The sequence below is a fragment of the Saimiri boliviensis genome, chromosome 12, assembly GCF_048565385.1.
Source record: "Saimiri boliviensis isolate mSaiBol1 chromosome 12, mSaiBol1.pri, whole genome shotgun sequence".
NCBI classification, from domain to species: Eukaryota; Metazoa; Chordata; class Mammalia; order Primates; family Cebidae; genus Saimiri; species Saimiri boliviensis.
The window spans coordinates 85,919,262-85,934,720 of NC_133460.1; the positions used below are offsets into that span (position 1 = coordinate 85,919,262).

Here is a 15,459-nt window from a genome sequence, read left to right on the forward strand (position 1 = left end):
TTTCAGGGTTATTTGTTATGCAATGACAGATAAATAATACAGATGCCTATCCTGGATCTAATGATGAAGAAACATCATGGCCAGGTGAGGTGGCTCATGCCTGTAATCCTAACACTTTGGGAGACTGAGGTGGGCAGATCACCTGAGATCAGGAGTTTGATATCAGCCTGGCTAACATGGTGAAAGCTTTTTTTTTTTTTTTTTTAAAGAGAAAAAGAATAACAAGAAAAAGAACAAAGAAGAGGAAGAAAGAGAAAGAGGAAGAGGGAGAGAGAATGGGGGCACTGCTCCGTTGCCCGGGCTAGAATGCAGTCCAAACACGGGCATGCCTACAACTGTCCCCAACAATGGAGACACAAAAGAAAATGAGGGAAGAGAGCAACAAACAAGGAGCCAACCAACACCCCGCTCAAACCTCCAAGTTGATACGATGTGGGACCGACAAGAGCGCACACCCTGTGCAAAGTGGAGAGCTCTACAAATGCCAACTACGTCCACTTGTTCCAGATCGGAGTTCAAGTCCTGGACATCGTTGTTAATTTTCTGTCTCATTGATCTGTCTAATATTAATGTTGAAGTCTCCCACTATTATTGTGTGGGAGTCTAAGTCTCTTTATAAGTCTTGTAATGTCTGGGTATTCCTGTATTGGGTGAGTATATATTTAGGACCTTTAACTCTTCTTGTTGTTGCATTGATTCTTTTATCATTATATAATGTCCTTCTTTGCTTCTTTTGATCTTTGTTGCTTTAAATACTATTTTATCAGAGGCAAAAATTGTAACTTCTGTGTTTTATTTATTTATTTTTGCTCTCTGGTTGGTTGGTAAGTCTCTCTCCATCCCTTGTTTTGAGTCTTTGTGTATCCTTGAATGTGAAATGGGTCTGGATGCAGCATACAGTTTTGGTTTTTTGTCCAAATTGCCTGTCTGTCTTTGAATTGGGGAATTTAGTCAATTTAAATTTAGAATTAATAATGATATATGTGAGTTTAATACTGACATTTAATATTAGCTGGCTATTTTGCCCATTAGTTGATGTAAATTCTTCATTGTATTGATGTTCTTTACTTTTTGGTATTTTTTAGAAAGGCTGATACTGTTTGTTACTTTCTATGTGTAGTGGTTCTTTCAGAAGCTCTTGTAAAGCAGGCCTGGTGGTGATGAATTCTCTGAGTGCTTGCTTGTTCACAAAAAACTTTATTTTTCCTTCACTTATGAAGCTTAGTTTGGCTGGATGTGAAATTCTTGGTTGAAAGTTCTTTTCTTGGGGAGCGGGGTCCGGGTTGGCTGCCCAGGCCTGCCCGGGCCTGGGAACATGAATCCCAGCACATATTCTTCATCTGGTGTCCTCGACGCTGGCGGCCTCGCTCCCCGCCTCCTGGAGCCCAGACTTACAGGCACCGCCCTCGGTGTCGCCTCAGTCCGTCCCGGGACTGCAGACTCTTAGGGCCCCTCTTCCCTGTCCATCTGCCTCTCGGTCCCAGCCTAGGGCCTGAAAGCCCTTGCTCTTTGCGCTGGGAAAAGGGGAACGCAGCACCCAAGCTCATCCTGTCCAAGTCTGAGAGTCACTGGAGCTACCAGAAGCACCATGGGGCCCTGGGGAGAGCCCGAACTCCTGGTGTGGCGCCCAGAGGCGATAGCTTCAGAGCCTCCAGTGCTTGTGGGGCTGGAGGTGAAGTTGGGGGCCCTGGTGCTGCTGCTGGTGCTCACCCTTCTCTGCAGCCTGGTGCCCATCTGTGTGCTGCGCAGGCCTGGAGCTAACCACGAAGCCTCAGCTTCCCGCCAGAAAGCCCTGAGCTTAGTAAGCTGTTTTGCGGGGGGCGTCTTTTTGGCCACCTGTCTCCTGGACCTGCTGCCTGACTACCTGGCTGCTATAGATGAGGCCCTGGCAGCCTTGCACGTGACGCTCCAGTTCCCGCTGCAAGAGTTCATCCTGGCCATGGGCTTCTTCCTGGTCCTGGTGATGGAGCAGATCACATTGGCTTACAAGGAGCAGTCAGGGCCGCCACCTCTGGAGGAAACCAGGGCTCTGCTGGGAACAGTGAACGGTGGGCCGCAGCATTGGCATGATGGGCCAGGGGTTCCACAGGCGAGTGGAGCCCCAGCAACCCCCTCAGCCTTGCGTGCCTGTGTACTGGTCTTCTCCCTGGCCCTCCACTCTGTGTTTGAGGGGCTGGCAGTAGGGCTGCAGCGAGACCGGGCTCGGGCCATGGAGCTGTGCCTGGCTTTGCTGCTCCACAAGGGGATCCTGGCTGTCAGTCTGTCCCTCCGGCTGCTGCAGAGCCACCTTAGGGCACAGGTGGTGGCTGGCTGTGGGATCCTCTTCTCATGCATGACACCTCTAGGCATCGGGCTGGGTGCAGCTCTGGCAGAGTCGGCAGGACCTCTGCACCAGCTGGCCCAGTCTGTGCTAGAGGGCATGGCGGCTGGCACCTTTCTCTATATCACCTTTCTAGAAATCCTGCCCCAGGAGCTGGCCAGTTCTGAGCAAAGGATCCTCAAGGTCATTCTGCTTCTAGCAGGCTTTGCCCTGCTCACTGGCCTGCTCTTCATCCAAATCTAGGGGGCTTCAAGAGAGGGGCAGGGGAGATTGATGATCACGCGCCCCTGTTCTCCCTTCCCTCCCCCAGTGTGTGGGGAGTAGGAAGGAATGGGGAAGGGAAGTACTGAGGACCAAAAAGTTCTCTGGGAGCTAAAGATAGAGCCTTTGGGGCTATCTGACTAATGAGAGGGAAGTGGGCAGACAAGAGGCTGGCCCCAGTCCCAAGGAACAAGAGATGGTCAAGTCGGTAGAGACATGATCAGGGGACATTAGGATTGGGGAAGACACTTGACTGCTAGAATCAGAGGTTGGACACTATACATAAGGACAGGCTGACATGGGAGGCTGGAGATGGGCACCAGCTGCTGTGGGACGGGGGTATGGAGGGGTCATAAACTTAGAATCAGTGTCCTGTCGGTCCTAGCTCATTTCAACACCCTGCCACTTGGAGTGGAACCCTCCTACTTTTCTTAGCTCCTACCCTCATATCTATCTCCCTCTTCCCGTCTCCCAGGGGACTAGTGCCAAATGGTCTCTCCCTGCCAATTTTGGTATCTTCTCTGACCTCTCCAGTCCTGCTTACTCCTCTATTTTTAAAGTGCCAAACATCCCCTCCCTCTTTCTCAAAGCACAGTAATGTGGCACTGAGCCCTACCCAGCACCTCAGTGAAGGGGGCCTGCGTGTTCTTTATTTTGGTCCCAGATCCTGGGGTGGGGCAGAAATACTTGCTATGCTGGGGTAGGGGGAAGGTTGGAAAGCTGCAGCCACCTACTGCTGCTGCACCCTAGGAACATGGGACATGGACATGGTGCCCCATGCCCAGATGATAAACACTGAGCTGCCAAAACATTTTTTTAAATATACTCGAGGAGTCCAAGGGGGAAGGGCAATGCCTACCCCCAGGGTTATGTTTTGGGAGGGAGGGCTGTGCATAGGGTCATATTCTTTAGAATCTATTTTATTAACTGACCTGTTTCCCAAATAAAAGATGTTTCTAGACAAAAAAAAAAAAAAAAAAAAAAAAAAAAAGTTCTTTTCTTTAAGGATGTTGAATATTGGTCCCCACTCTTTTCTGGCTTGTAGGGTTTCTGCTGAGAGATCTGCTGTAAGTCTGATAGGCTTCCCTTTGTGGGTAACCTGACCTTTCTCTCTGGCTGCCCTTAGTATTTTCTCCTTCATTTCAACCCTGGTGAATCTGACGATTATGTGCCTTGGAGTTGCTCTTCTTGAGGAATATCTCTGTGGTGTTCTCTGTATTACCTGGAGTTGAATATTATCCTGCCTTACTAAGTTGGGAAAATTTTCCTGAATAATGTCCTGAAGCGTATTTTCCAGCTTGGATTCATTCTCTTCGTCACATTCAGGTACACCTATCAAGCGTAGATTAGGTCTTTTCACATAGTCCCATATTTCTTGGAGACTTTGCTCATTCCTTTTTATCCTTTTTTCACTAATCTTGTCTTCTAGTTTTATTTCATTGAGTTGGTCTTCGACCTCTGATATCCTTTCTTCTGCTTGATCAATTCGGCTGTTAAAACTTGTGCATACTTCACGTAGTTCTCGTATTGTGTTTTTCAGCTCCATCAATTCACTTATTTTCCTCTCTAAATTTTGTATTCTTGTTGACATTTCGTCAAACCTTTTTTCAAAGTTCTTCGTTTCTTTAGATTGTGTTAGAACAAGTTCTTTTAATTCACAGAAGTTTCTTATTATCCACGTTTTGAAGCCTGCTTCTGTAATTGGAACACACTCGTTCTCCATCAAGCCTTGTTTCGTTGCTGATGAGGAACTGGGATCCCCTGCTGAGGAAGAGGCGTTTTGATCTTGGGTATTCTCAGCCTTTTTTGACTGTTTCCTTCCCTTCGTTGTAGATTTATCCATCTGTGGTCTTTATAATTACCGTCTTTGTAATTGGGTTTCTGAGTGGACGTCCAACTTATTGATTCTCAGCGCCGAAATCTGAGCAACCCACTGCACCGACTAAATCGGCGGCGTTAAGATTGATGGTGCTTTTCTGACTCTGCACCAAGAACCGACGCTCTGAGGCGCCGGCAAAACCGCCTCGCCGGTCACAAGAGTCGCGCTGGCGACCCGTGGGGCTCCTCCGCTGGGAATCTCCTGGTGCGTGAGCAACAAGAATTCATGTGAAGGTGTGGCGTCCTCTCGTTCTTTGCGTTTTCACTGGGAGCTACAATCCCGAGCTGCTAGTGATCAGCCATCTTGGATCTCTCTCGGTGAAAACTTATCTGTACTAAAAATACAAAAGTTAGCCAGGCATAGTGGTGGTTGCCTATAATCTCAGGCAATTACTTGCGAGGGTGAGGCAGGAGAATCGCTTGAACCTGGGAGATAGAGGTTGCACTGTGCTGAGATCACACCATTGTACTCCAGCCTGGGGCAACAAGAGTGAGACATCATCTCAAAAAAAAAAAAAAAAAAAAAGGAAACATCAGATAAATCAAAATTAAGGAACATTCAAAAAAAAAAAAACAAAACTGGCATGGTCATGAAAGTTAAAGAAGAGATGAAGGAATTGTTTTAGATTGAAGGAGACCAAAGAGATAAGACAACCAAATATAATTCATGATCTAAACTAGATCCTTCTGCAATGTCTCCCAAGAACATTATTGGGACAACTGGCAAAACTTGAGTGGAATCTGCAGATTAGATGGCAGCTATGTATCGATGTTAATTTCCTGATTTTGGTGGTTGTGTACTAGTAATATAGAATGTATTTGTGTGTAGGAAATAAAACTAAAGTATTTGAGGATTCTGGAGTTTCGGATTTGTAATTTTGTATTGCATTTGCAAGTTTTCTGGAAGTTTATTTTAAAATTTAAAAAAGTACTGAAAATGGAGTTAACTAATACAAATTACATTGGCTACAATCCAAATATATTGACTGGCCTTAAGAGTTTCATGGCCACATACAGTGTTTTCACAGATCAGTCGTATCTGAGATGGGCATTCCAGGTAGACAGACTAGGTTGGAAATGGCCAGAAGAGCAGAGATTGGCAGATGCAGGGAGCATTAAGGGTAAGTAGATGGGTATGACTTGATCATTCAATACAGACAGGGAAGGAAATAAGAAAGGAGAGGGAAAGCTCAGAGACTGGGGAGTTTGAACTAAATGTAGCCTAATTATATCTGTATTTAGAAACATTCTACTGTAAGTTTTTTATGGATATGTACTTTTTATTAATGTAAAATATGCATATAGAAAAGTATAGAAATCAGAAGTGTACAACTCAATGCATTTTTTTTTTAAGACAGAGGCTCACTCTGTTTTCCCGGCTAGAGTGCAGTGATATGATCTTGGCTCACTGCAACTCCACCTCTCAGGTTCAAGCAATTTTCATGCTTCAGCCTCCCAAGTAGCTGGATCTACAGGCACATGCCACCATGTCCAGCTACTCTGTGTGTGTGTGTGTGTGTGTGTGTGTGTGTGTGTACACATATATATATTTATTTATTTTTATATATTTTTAGTAGAGACAAGGTTTCACCATGTTGCCCAGGCTGGTCTCGAATTCTTGACCTCAACTGATCTGCCCACCTCAGCTTCCCAAAGTGCTGGGATTATAGGCATGAGCCAATGTGCCCGTCCATGGCCAGTGAATTTTTATTCAATGAACACATCTGTGTAACCATCACCCAGATCAAGAAATGTTATAAATTCAGTTCTCTCAATCTCACCCACCTGCACTTCTCTACCCCATGAAAGGAAGTGCAGGTGGTGAAGCCTGACTGGTCTCTGTGCACACCTGATGGTACCTTCAGCAACTTCTCCTGTATGAGCATTTCTTTTTTTTGAGACAGGGTCTCATTCTGTTGTCTGGGCTGGACTGCAGTGGTGCAATCACAGTTTACTGCAGCCTCGACCTCTGAGGCTCAACCAATCCTACCACCTTAGCCTCCTGAGTAGCTGGGACTGCGGGGATATGCCACCACACCTGGTTAACTATTTTCATATTTTTTTGTAGAGATGAGGTCTTGCTAGGTTGCCTAGGCTGGTCTCCATCTCTTTGGCTCAAGTTGATCATCCCGCCTCTGCCTCCCAAGTGCTAGGATTACAGGTGTGACCCACTACATCCCCCTGCATTTCTCTTTTGTTGTTTGTTTTTAGATGGAATTTCACTTTTGTCACCCAGGCTGGAGAGCTATGGTGCCATCTTGGCACATTGCAACCTCCATCTCCCAGATTCAAGCAATTCTCCTGCCTCTCCCTCTCGAGTAGCTGGGATTACAGGTGGCCACCAACTACCATGCCTGGCTAATTTTTGTATTTTTAGCAGAGAAGGGGTTTCACCATATCCACCAGGCTGGTCTCAAACACTGGACCTCAGGCTATCCTCCCACCTTGGCGTCCCAAAGTGCTAGGATTACAGGCATTTAGTCACCGAACTGGGCCTTGGCCACACATTTCTTTTTATTTTATTTTATTTTTTATTTATTTATTTATTTTTCTTCCTTACCCTGATTTTACAAGGCCATGCATTTCTTAATAATAGGCTGCCACAACTGGGCACGGTGGCTCACACCTGTAATCCCAGCACTCTGGGAGCTGAGGCATGAAGTCAGGAGATCCAGATGATCCTGGCTAACATGGCAAAACCCTGTTTCTACTAAAAATACAAAAAATTAGATGGGTGTGGTGGTGTGCACTTGTAGTCCCTGCTACTTGGGAGGCTGAGGCAGAAGAATTGCTTGAACTCAGGAGGCAGAGGTTGCAGTGAGCTGAGATTGCACCACTGTACTCCAGCCTGGTGACAGCAAGACTCCCTCTCAAAAAAAAAAAAAGAAAAGAAAAGAAAAGAAAAAAAAATAAGCTGCAACACTAAAAACAGACAAAACAGATGCTCACACCCATGAAGACAAAGTGTTAACAAGGAAATAGTAAACAAAGTGTAAATCATCTTTATCCTTTACAGTTCAGTTCAAATATTATTGCTTTTGTCTTGTCCTGTTTCCCAAACAGAGCTAGTTAACATCCTATTGGATGCTACCATAGCATTTCCTATATTCCTCACTCATAGTGATAATCACAGTATTGTAGTTTTGTTGTTTTCTTCCCCCCCAGTTTTCTCACAGACAGTGAGGAAGGGAATGTCTCTTGTTCTCTGTGTAACCTTCATGGCAGAGAGTTAATCATTACAATAATAATGGTTAACACTTGCTGAGTTCTTACTATGTACCAATGCTCTACGTGTGTTACATTTATTAATTGATTTCATTCTTAGAGCAACCCTATGCAGAAGTTACCGTGATAATCGTCATTTTACAGGTAAGGAAAATGACACACAGGAATAGAAGTCAGATTTGAACCTAAGTAGTCTGCCTCCAGAGCTCAATAATGTTAACTGCTCTAGTATACTGTTCTGTATAAAATAAGTTTGTAGTGAATGAATGGATAAATGAATGATTAATCATAATTACTTGGTTTGTTACTTAAGGTCACCTGGGGCATGAACAGAGTTTTATTTGAGTTTCAATACACAATTAACAATTTTTTGGACAGCCTTGGTTCAGAACAGGGTTTCTCAACTTCAAGCTAATTGACATTTTGGGCTGGACGGTTTGTTGCTGGGGGGCTGTCCTGCGAATCATGTTTGGCAGCATCTGTGGTCTTTACCCACTAGATGCCAGTAGCAGCTCCCATTGTCCCTGGTTGTGGCAACCAGAAGTGTCTTCAGACATTGCTATATGTTTTCTGGGGAACAAAATTGCCCCCAGTTGAGAATTACTAGTCTGGAACAACATTCATCTAAGGAAAGCTACTTTTTTTCTATCTTTTTTTTTTTTTTTTTTTTTTTAATGGAGTTTTGCTCTTGTCGCCCATCCTGGAGTGCAATGGTGTGATCTCAGCTCACTGCAATCTCCATCTCCAATTCTCCTGCCTCAGCCTCCCGAGCAGCTGGGATTACAGGTGCCTGCCACCACGCCTGGCTAATTTTTGTAGTTTTAGTAGAGGCGGGGTTTCACCACATTGGCCAGGCTGGTCTCAAACTCCTGATCTCAGGTGATCCACCTGCTTTGGCCTCCCAAAGTGCTGGGATTACAGACATGAGCCACCTCAACAGCCCGGAAAGCTATTTTTTGATTCAGCAATCCCACTTCTAGGTATGTATTCAAATGAACTGAAATCATGGTGTCTGTCAAAGGAATATCTGCACTCACATATTTGTAACAGTATTATTCATAATAGCCAAGATATGAAATCAACCTAAGTATCCATCAACAGATGAGTGGATAAAGAAAATGTGGTATACACATATGTATTATTTATTTATTTATTTATTGAGATGGAATCTTGTTCTGTGAACCAGGCTGGAGTGTAGCAGTGCAATCTTGGCTCACTGCAACCTCCGCCTCCCGAGTTCAAGCGATTCTCTGGCCTCAGCCTCCCAAGTAGCTGGAACTACAGGTGCAGGCCACCAAGCCCAGCTAATTTTTGTAATTTTAGTAGAGATGGGGTTTCACCGTGTTAGCCAGGCTGGTCTCCGACTCCTGACCTCAGCTGTTCCATCTGCCTCGGTCTCCCAGAGTGCTGGGATTACAGACGTGAGCCACCACGCCCGGCCAAATGTGGTAAATATACATAATAAAATACTATTCAGCCTTCAAAAAGAAGGAAATTCTGTGATTTTTTTACATAAGTGAACTGTAGGACGTTATGCTAAATGTAATAAACCAAGCACAAAAAGACAAATAATGAAGCATCTCACATGTGGAATCTAAAAAAGTGAAACTCATACAAGTAGAAAGTAGAATGGTGTTTGAGGGGCCCATGGGAGGGAAGAAATAGGGAGTCGTTACTCAAAGAGTACCAAGTTTCAGTTACACAGGAGGAATAAGTTTTGAGATCTCTTACACAGTAGAGTAATTATAGCCAATAGTAATGTATAGTCTATTTCAAAATAACTAAGAGTAAATTTCACATGTCTTATCACAAAAAAGAGTAAGTGAGGTGATGGATATGTTAATTAGGTTGATTTAATCATTTTACATTACATACATATATCAAAGCATCACATGGTACCCCATCAATGCAGACAATTACATTCTGTCAATTTAAAACAATGTTAATTTAAAAAGAAAAGCGACTCTTTCATTATTTGTCCTAATGAAAGAAAAGAGAAAAACATAATCCAGAAGAACAACAAATGCGATCAGGTGCGGTGGCTCACGCCTGTAATCCCAGTACTTTGGGAGGCCGAGGTGGGCAGATCACGAGGTCAAGAGATCGAGACCATCCTGGCCAGCATGGTGAAACCACGTCTCTACTAAAAATACAAAAATTAGCTGGGCGTGGTGGGGCACGCCTGGAATCCCAGCTACTCATAAGGCTGAGGCAGAAGAATCTCTTGAACCCAGGAGGCAGAGGTTGCAGTGAGCCAAAATCACACCATTGCACTCCAGCCTGGGAGACAGAGCAAGACTCCGTCTCAAACAAACAAACAAACAAAAAACAAAAAACAAAAAAACCCAACCACAACAAATGCAAAAATTGTTAGTTGCCTATTTCAACACCTATTAGAAGGGACTACCTCGCCGGGTGCATGGCTCATGCCTATGATCCCATCACTTTGGGAGGCCGAGGCAGGCACATCACGAGGTCAGGAGTTCCAGACCAGCCAGAACAACAGTGGCAGTGAGCCAAGATCATGCCACTGCACTCTAGCCTGGGTGACAGATGAAATTCCGTCTCAAAACAAAACAAACCAACAACAAAAAAAGAAGGGACTACCTCAACCTTTCTCCTCCAATTCTAAACTTACCTGCATTTGTCCTCATATGCTTCTCCTCCTGTCTCTTAGAGGAGGCCAATCCCTTCATCTGTTTCTAGATCCCTTTCTGTCCTGTCTTCTAAGGAACTTTTGCCATCATTATCCACTTTCTTTTATCCTTAGCCTTTCTCTAATGAATCTTTTCAATCAACATTTACATATGCTCAAGTCTCTCACTTCATTTTATTCCTCAAATTTTAATTTTGGAAAATATCAAAGCCTCAGAAAAGTTGCAAGAAGAGTACAACAAATTTCCACAGCCCTTCACCTAGATCCACTAATTTTTTTTTTTTTTTTTTTTTTTTTTTTTTTTTTTTTTTAATTGAGACAGAGTCTCTCTGTGTTGCCCAGGCTGGAATACAGTGGTTTGATCTCAGCTCACTGCAACCTCCACCTGCTGGATTCAAGCAATACTCCTGCCTCAGTCTCCCGTGTAGCTGGGATTAGAGGCACATACCACCACACCTGGCTAATTTTTTGTATTTTTAATAGAGATGCCATTTCACCTTTTTGGCCAGGCTGGTCTGAAATTCCTACCTCAAGTAATCCATCCACCTTGGCCTCCCAAAGCACTGGGATTATAGGCATGAGCCATCACGTTCAACCAGATTCACCAATTCTTAACATTTTGCCACATTTGCTTTAGTTGTTTCTATCTCTCCCTTCTTCCTTCCCTCTTTCTGTATCTCCACATAGATATCTTTCTTATTTCCTAAATCAATTGCAAGTTCACTGCAGGCCTCACAACATTTCACTCTAAATACTTCAGCATGTATCGCCTAAGATATTCTCTGATTGTCTTATTCTCACAATTAGCATGCTCAGAAAACTTAACATTGATAAAATACTGTTATCTAATATACAGCCCATATTAAATTTTTCACTGACTGTTCCACTGTCTTTATTTAATTAATTTTTTTAAGAGACAAGGTCTTGGCCAGGTGAAGTGGTTCACACTTGTAATCCCAGCATTTTGGGAGGCTGAGGTGGGTGGATCACTTGAGGTCAGGAGTTTGAAACCAGCCTGGCCATCATGGTGAAACCCTGTCTCTACTAAAAACACAGAAATTAGCCAAGCATGGTGGCATGTACCTGTAATCCCAGCTACTCAGGAGGCTGAGGCAGGAGAGTCACTTGAACCTGGGAGGCAGAGGTTGCAGTGAGCCGAGATCATGCCACTGCACTCCAGCCTGGGTAACAGAGTAAGACTCTGTCTCAAAAAAAAAAAAAAAAAAAAAAAAAAAAAAAAAAAAAAAAAAGACCCTGTCTCAAAAAAAAAAAGAGACAAGGTCTTGCCACATTGCCAAGACTGATCATGAACTTCTGGGCTCAAGAGATCCTCCTGTCTTGGCCTCCCAAAGTGCTGGGATTATAGGTGTGAGCCACAGCATCCAGCCCTATTAATGCCTTTTATAGCTGTTTTCTTTGCTGTGTGTCAGTGTCAGTGTATGTGTGTTGTTCCAGTGTCCAATCAGGGATCATTCATTGCCTTTAGTTTCCATGTCTCTTCAATTTCCTTTGAACTAAAATCTTCCTTCTTTCAAACAAAACAATGCTTTCCTTAGACTTCCAACTTCTACACCTAACCATGTGCTAGCTCTTCTCTCCTTCCCTTGACAGTCACATGTTTTATAAAGAAGAGACTCAGCAGTCTTCATATCCTCACCTCCATCTTTAACATGCTGCAGGCTGGGCACGGTGGCTCACGCTTGTAATCCTAGAACTTTGGGAGGCTGAGGCGGGTGGATCACTAGGTCAGGAGTTCAAGACCAGCCTGGCCAACACAGTGAAACCCCGTCTCTATTAAAAATACAAAAATTGAGAGAGATCCAAGATGGCTGATCACTAGCAGCTCGGGATTGTAGCTCCCAGTGAAAACGCAAAGAACGAGAGGACGCCACACCTTCACATGAATTCTTGTTGCTCACGCACCAGGAGATTCCCAGCGGAGGAGCCCCACGGGTCGCCAGCGCGACTCTTGTGACCGGCGAGGCGGTTTTGCCGGTGCCTCGGAGCGTCGGTTCTTGGTGCAGAGTCAGAAAAGCACCATCAATCTTAACGCCGCCGATTTAGTCGGCGCAGTGGGTTGCTCAGATTTCGGCGCTGAGAATCAGTAAGTTGGACGTCCACTCAGAAACCCAATTACAAAGACGGTAATTATAAAGACCACAGATGGATAAATCTACAACGAAGGGAAGGAAACAGTCAAAAAAGGCTGAGAATACCCAAGATCAGAAGGCCTCTCCCTCAGCAGGGGATCCCAGTTCCTCATCAGCAACGAAACAAGGCTTGATGGAGAACGAGTGTGTTCCAATTACAGAAACAGGCTTCAAAATGTGGATAATAAGAAACTTCTGTGAATTAAAAGAACTTGTTCTAACACAATCTAAAGAAACGAAGAACTTTGAAAAAAGGTTTGACGAAATGTCAACAAGAATACAAAATTTAGAGAGGAAAATAAGTGAATTGATGGAGCTGAAAAACACAAGACGAGAACTACGTGAAGTATGCACAAGTTTTAACAGCCGAATTGATCAAGCAGAAGAAAGGATATCAGAGGTCGAAGATCAACTCAATGAAATAAAACTAGAAGACAAGATTAGTGAAAAAAGGATAAAAAGGAACGAGCAAAGTCTCCAAGAAATATGGGACTATGTGAAAAGAACTAATCTACGCTTGATAGGTGTACCTGAATGTGATGAAGAGAATGAATCCAAGTTGGAAAATATGCTTCAGGATATTATTCGGGAAAATTTTCCCAACTTAGTAAGGCAGGATAATATTCAACTCCAGGTAATACAGAGAACACCACAAAGATATTCCTCAAGAAGAGCAACTCCAAGGCACATAATCGTCAGATTCACCAGGGTTGAAATGAAGGAGAAAATACTAAGGGCAGCCAGAGAGAAAGGTCAGGTTACCCACAAAGGGAAGCCTATCAGACTTACAGCAGATCTCTCAGCAGAAACCCTACAAGCCAGAAGAGAGTGGGGACCAATATTCAATATTCTTAAAGAAAAGAACTTTCAACCCAGAATTTCACATCCAGCCAAACTAAGCTTCATAAGTGAAGGAAAAGTAAAGTTTTTTGTGAACAAGCAAGCACTCAGAGAATTCATCACCACCAGGCCTGCTTTACAAGAGCTTCTGAAAGAACCACTACACATGGAAAGTAACAAACAGTATCAGCCTTTCTAAAAAATACCAAAAAGTAAAGAACATCAATATAATGAAGAATTTACATCAACTAATGGGCAAAATAGCCAGCTAATATTAAATGTCAGTATTAAACTCACATATATCATTATTAATTCTAAATTTAAATTGACTAAATTCCCCAATTCAAAGACAGACAGGCAATTTGGACAAAAAACTAAAACTCATTGGTATGCTGCATCCAGACTCATCTCACATTCAAGGATACACAAAGACTCAAAACAAGGGATGGAGATAGATTTGCCAACCAACCAGAGAGCAAAAATAAATAAATAAAAAGCAGAAGTTACAATTTTTGCCTCTGATAAAATAGTCTTTAAAGCAACAAAGATCAAAAGAAGCAAAGAAGGACATTATATAATGATAAAAGAATCAACGCAACAACAAGAAGAGTTAAAGATCCTAAATATATACGCACCCAATACAGGAATACCCAGACATACAAGACTTATAAAGAGACTTAGACTCCCACACAATAATAGTGGGAGACTTCAACATTAATATTAGACAGATCAATGTGACAGAAAATTAACAACGATATCCAGGACTTGAACTCAGATCTGGAACAAGTAAACGTAATTAACATTTATGGAACTCTCCACTTTACACAAAATATACACTCTTATCAGTACCACATCATATCAACTTAGAATTTTAAATGAAATGTTGGTTGGCTCCTTGTTTGTTATTCTCTTCCCTCATTTTTTTTCATGTCTCCATTATTAAGGACAATTATAGGCATACCCATATTTAGACTGCATTCTAGCCCGGGCAACAAAGCAATACCCCCATTCTCTCTCCCTCTTCCTCTTTCTCTTTCTTCCTCTTCTTTATTCTTTTTCTTATTATTCTTTTTTTTTTTTAAAAAAAAAAAAAGAAGGAATAATTGAAGATAAGAAAAACTTTTATTTTTCTTAGTCTCACTTGATGTAACAGATAACAATTTGTTCATACTAATAATGTATTTAATGATTATAGCTTATGTATTAGTGAGATAAATGACATCAATGATACAAGGGACGGGAGGGAGGAATTAGGAATATTTTGTTATCATAAAATTCTTGTACCACGCACAAGGTAACATAACGTAATTTGAAAATAATAATGAATTACTCGTACCACTCTTGTCCAACCTCTTCCCTCTGCTCAGAATGTCCTCCCAGCCTCTGGTCTAAATGGAAAACATCTCCTCTTCCCCCCCCCTCCAAAAAATACAAAAATTAGCTGGACGTGGTGGTGGGCACCTGTAATCCCAGCTACTCGGGAGACTGAGACAGAAGAATAGCTTGAACCTAGGAGGTGGAGGTTGCAGTGAGCAGAGATTGCACCACTACACTCTAGCCTGGGGGACAGAGTGAAACTCCATCTCAAACAAACAAACAAACAACACCATGCTGCAGTATGGCATCTGCACCCCCCAACCCTCTCAAGATCCTCACTCACCAGATTTTCCTCCTGCCCCTCTGGTCACTTCTTGGGTTCCTTTGCAGGCTCCTCTTCCTGTGCTCATCCTGTAAATCCTACAGTTCTTCAGGACCCTATTTCAGACTTGTTGCTCTTCCTGCTGTTTATGCTTTCCCTGGGTGACTTTTTGTTGTTGTTGAGACAGGGTCTCAATCCGCCACCCAGGCTGGAGTGCAGTGGCCTGATCTTGGCTCACGGCAACCTCCACCTCCTGGGTTCAAGCAATTCTCCTGCCTCAGCCTCCCGAGTAGCTGGAACTACAGGCGTGCACCACCATGCCTGGCTAATATTTTTTTGTATTTTTAGTGCAGACGAGGTTTCACTGTGTTGGCCAGGCTGATCTCGAACTCCTGACCTCAGGTAATCCACCTGTCTTGGTCTCCCAAAGTGTTGGAATTATAGGCGTGAGCCACTGTGCCCGGTCCCCTGGGCGATTTCATTCTTTGTG

At 43.3% G+C, this 15,459-nt stretch overlaps 1 protein-coding gene across 1 annotated transcript; it reads left to right on the forward strand.

The window, feature by feature from the left end:
* The first annotated feature begins 1,538 nt into the window (after positions 1-1,538).
* Positions 1,539-2,927, forward strand: LOC120362523 (zinc transporter ZIP1). Its single transcript, XM_039465152.2, has one exon. The coding sequence runs from the start codon at positions 1,589-1,591 to the stop codon at positions 2,561-2,563; it is 975 nt and encodes a 324-aa protein (XP_039321086.2). The 5' UTR covers positions 1,539-1,588; the 3' UTR covers positions 2,564-2,927.
* Positions 2,928-15,459: the final 12,532 nt, after the last annotated feature.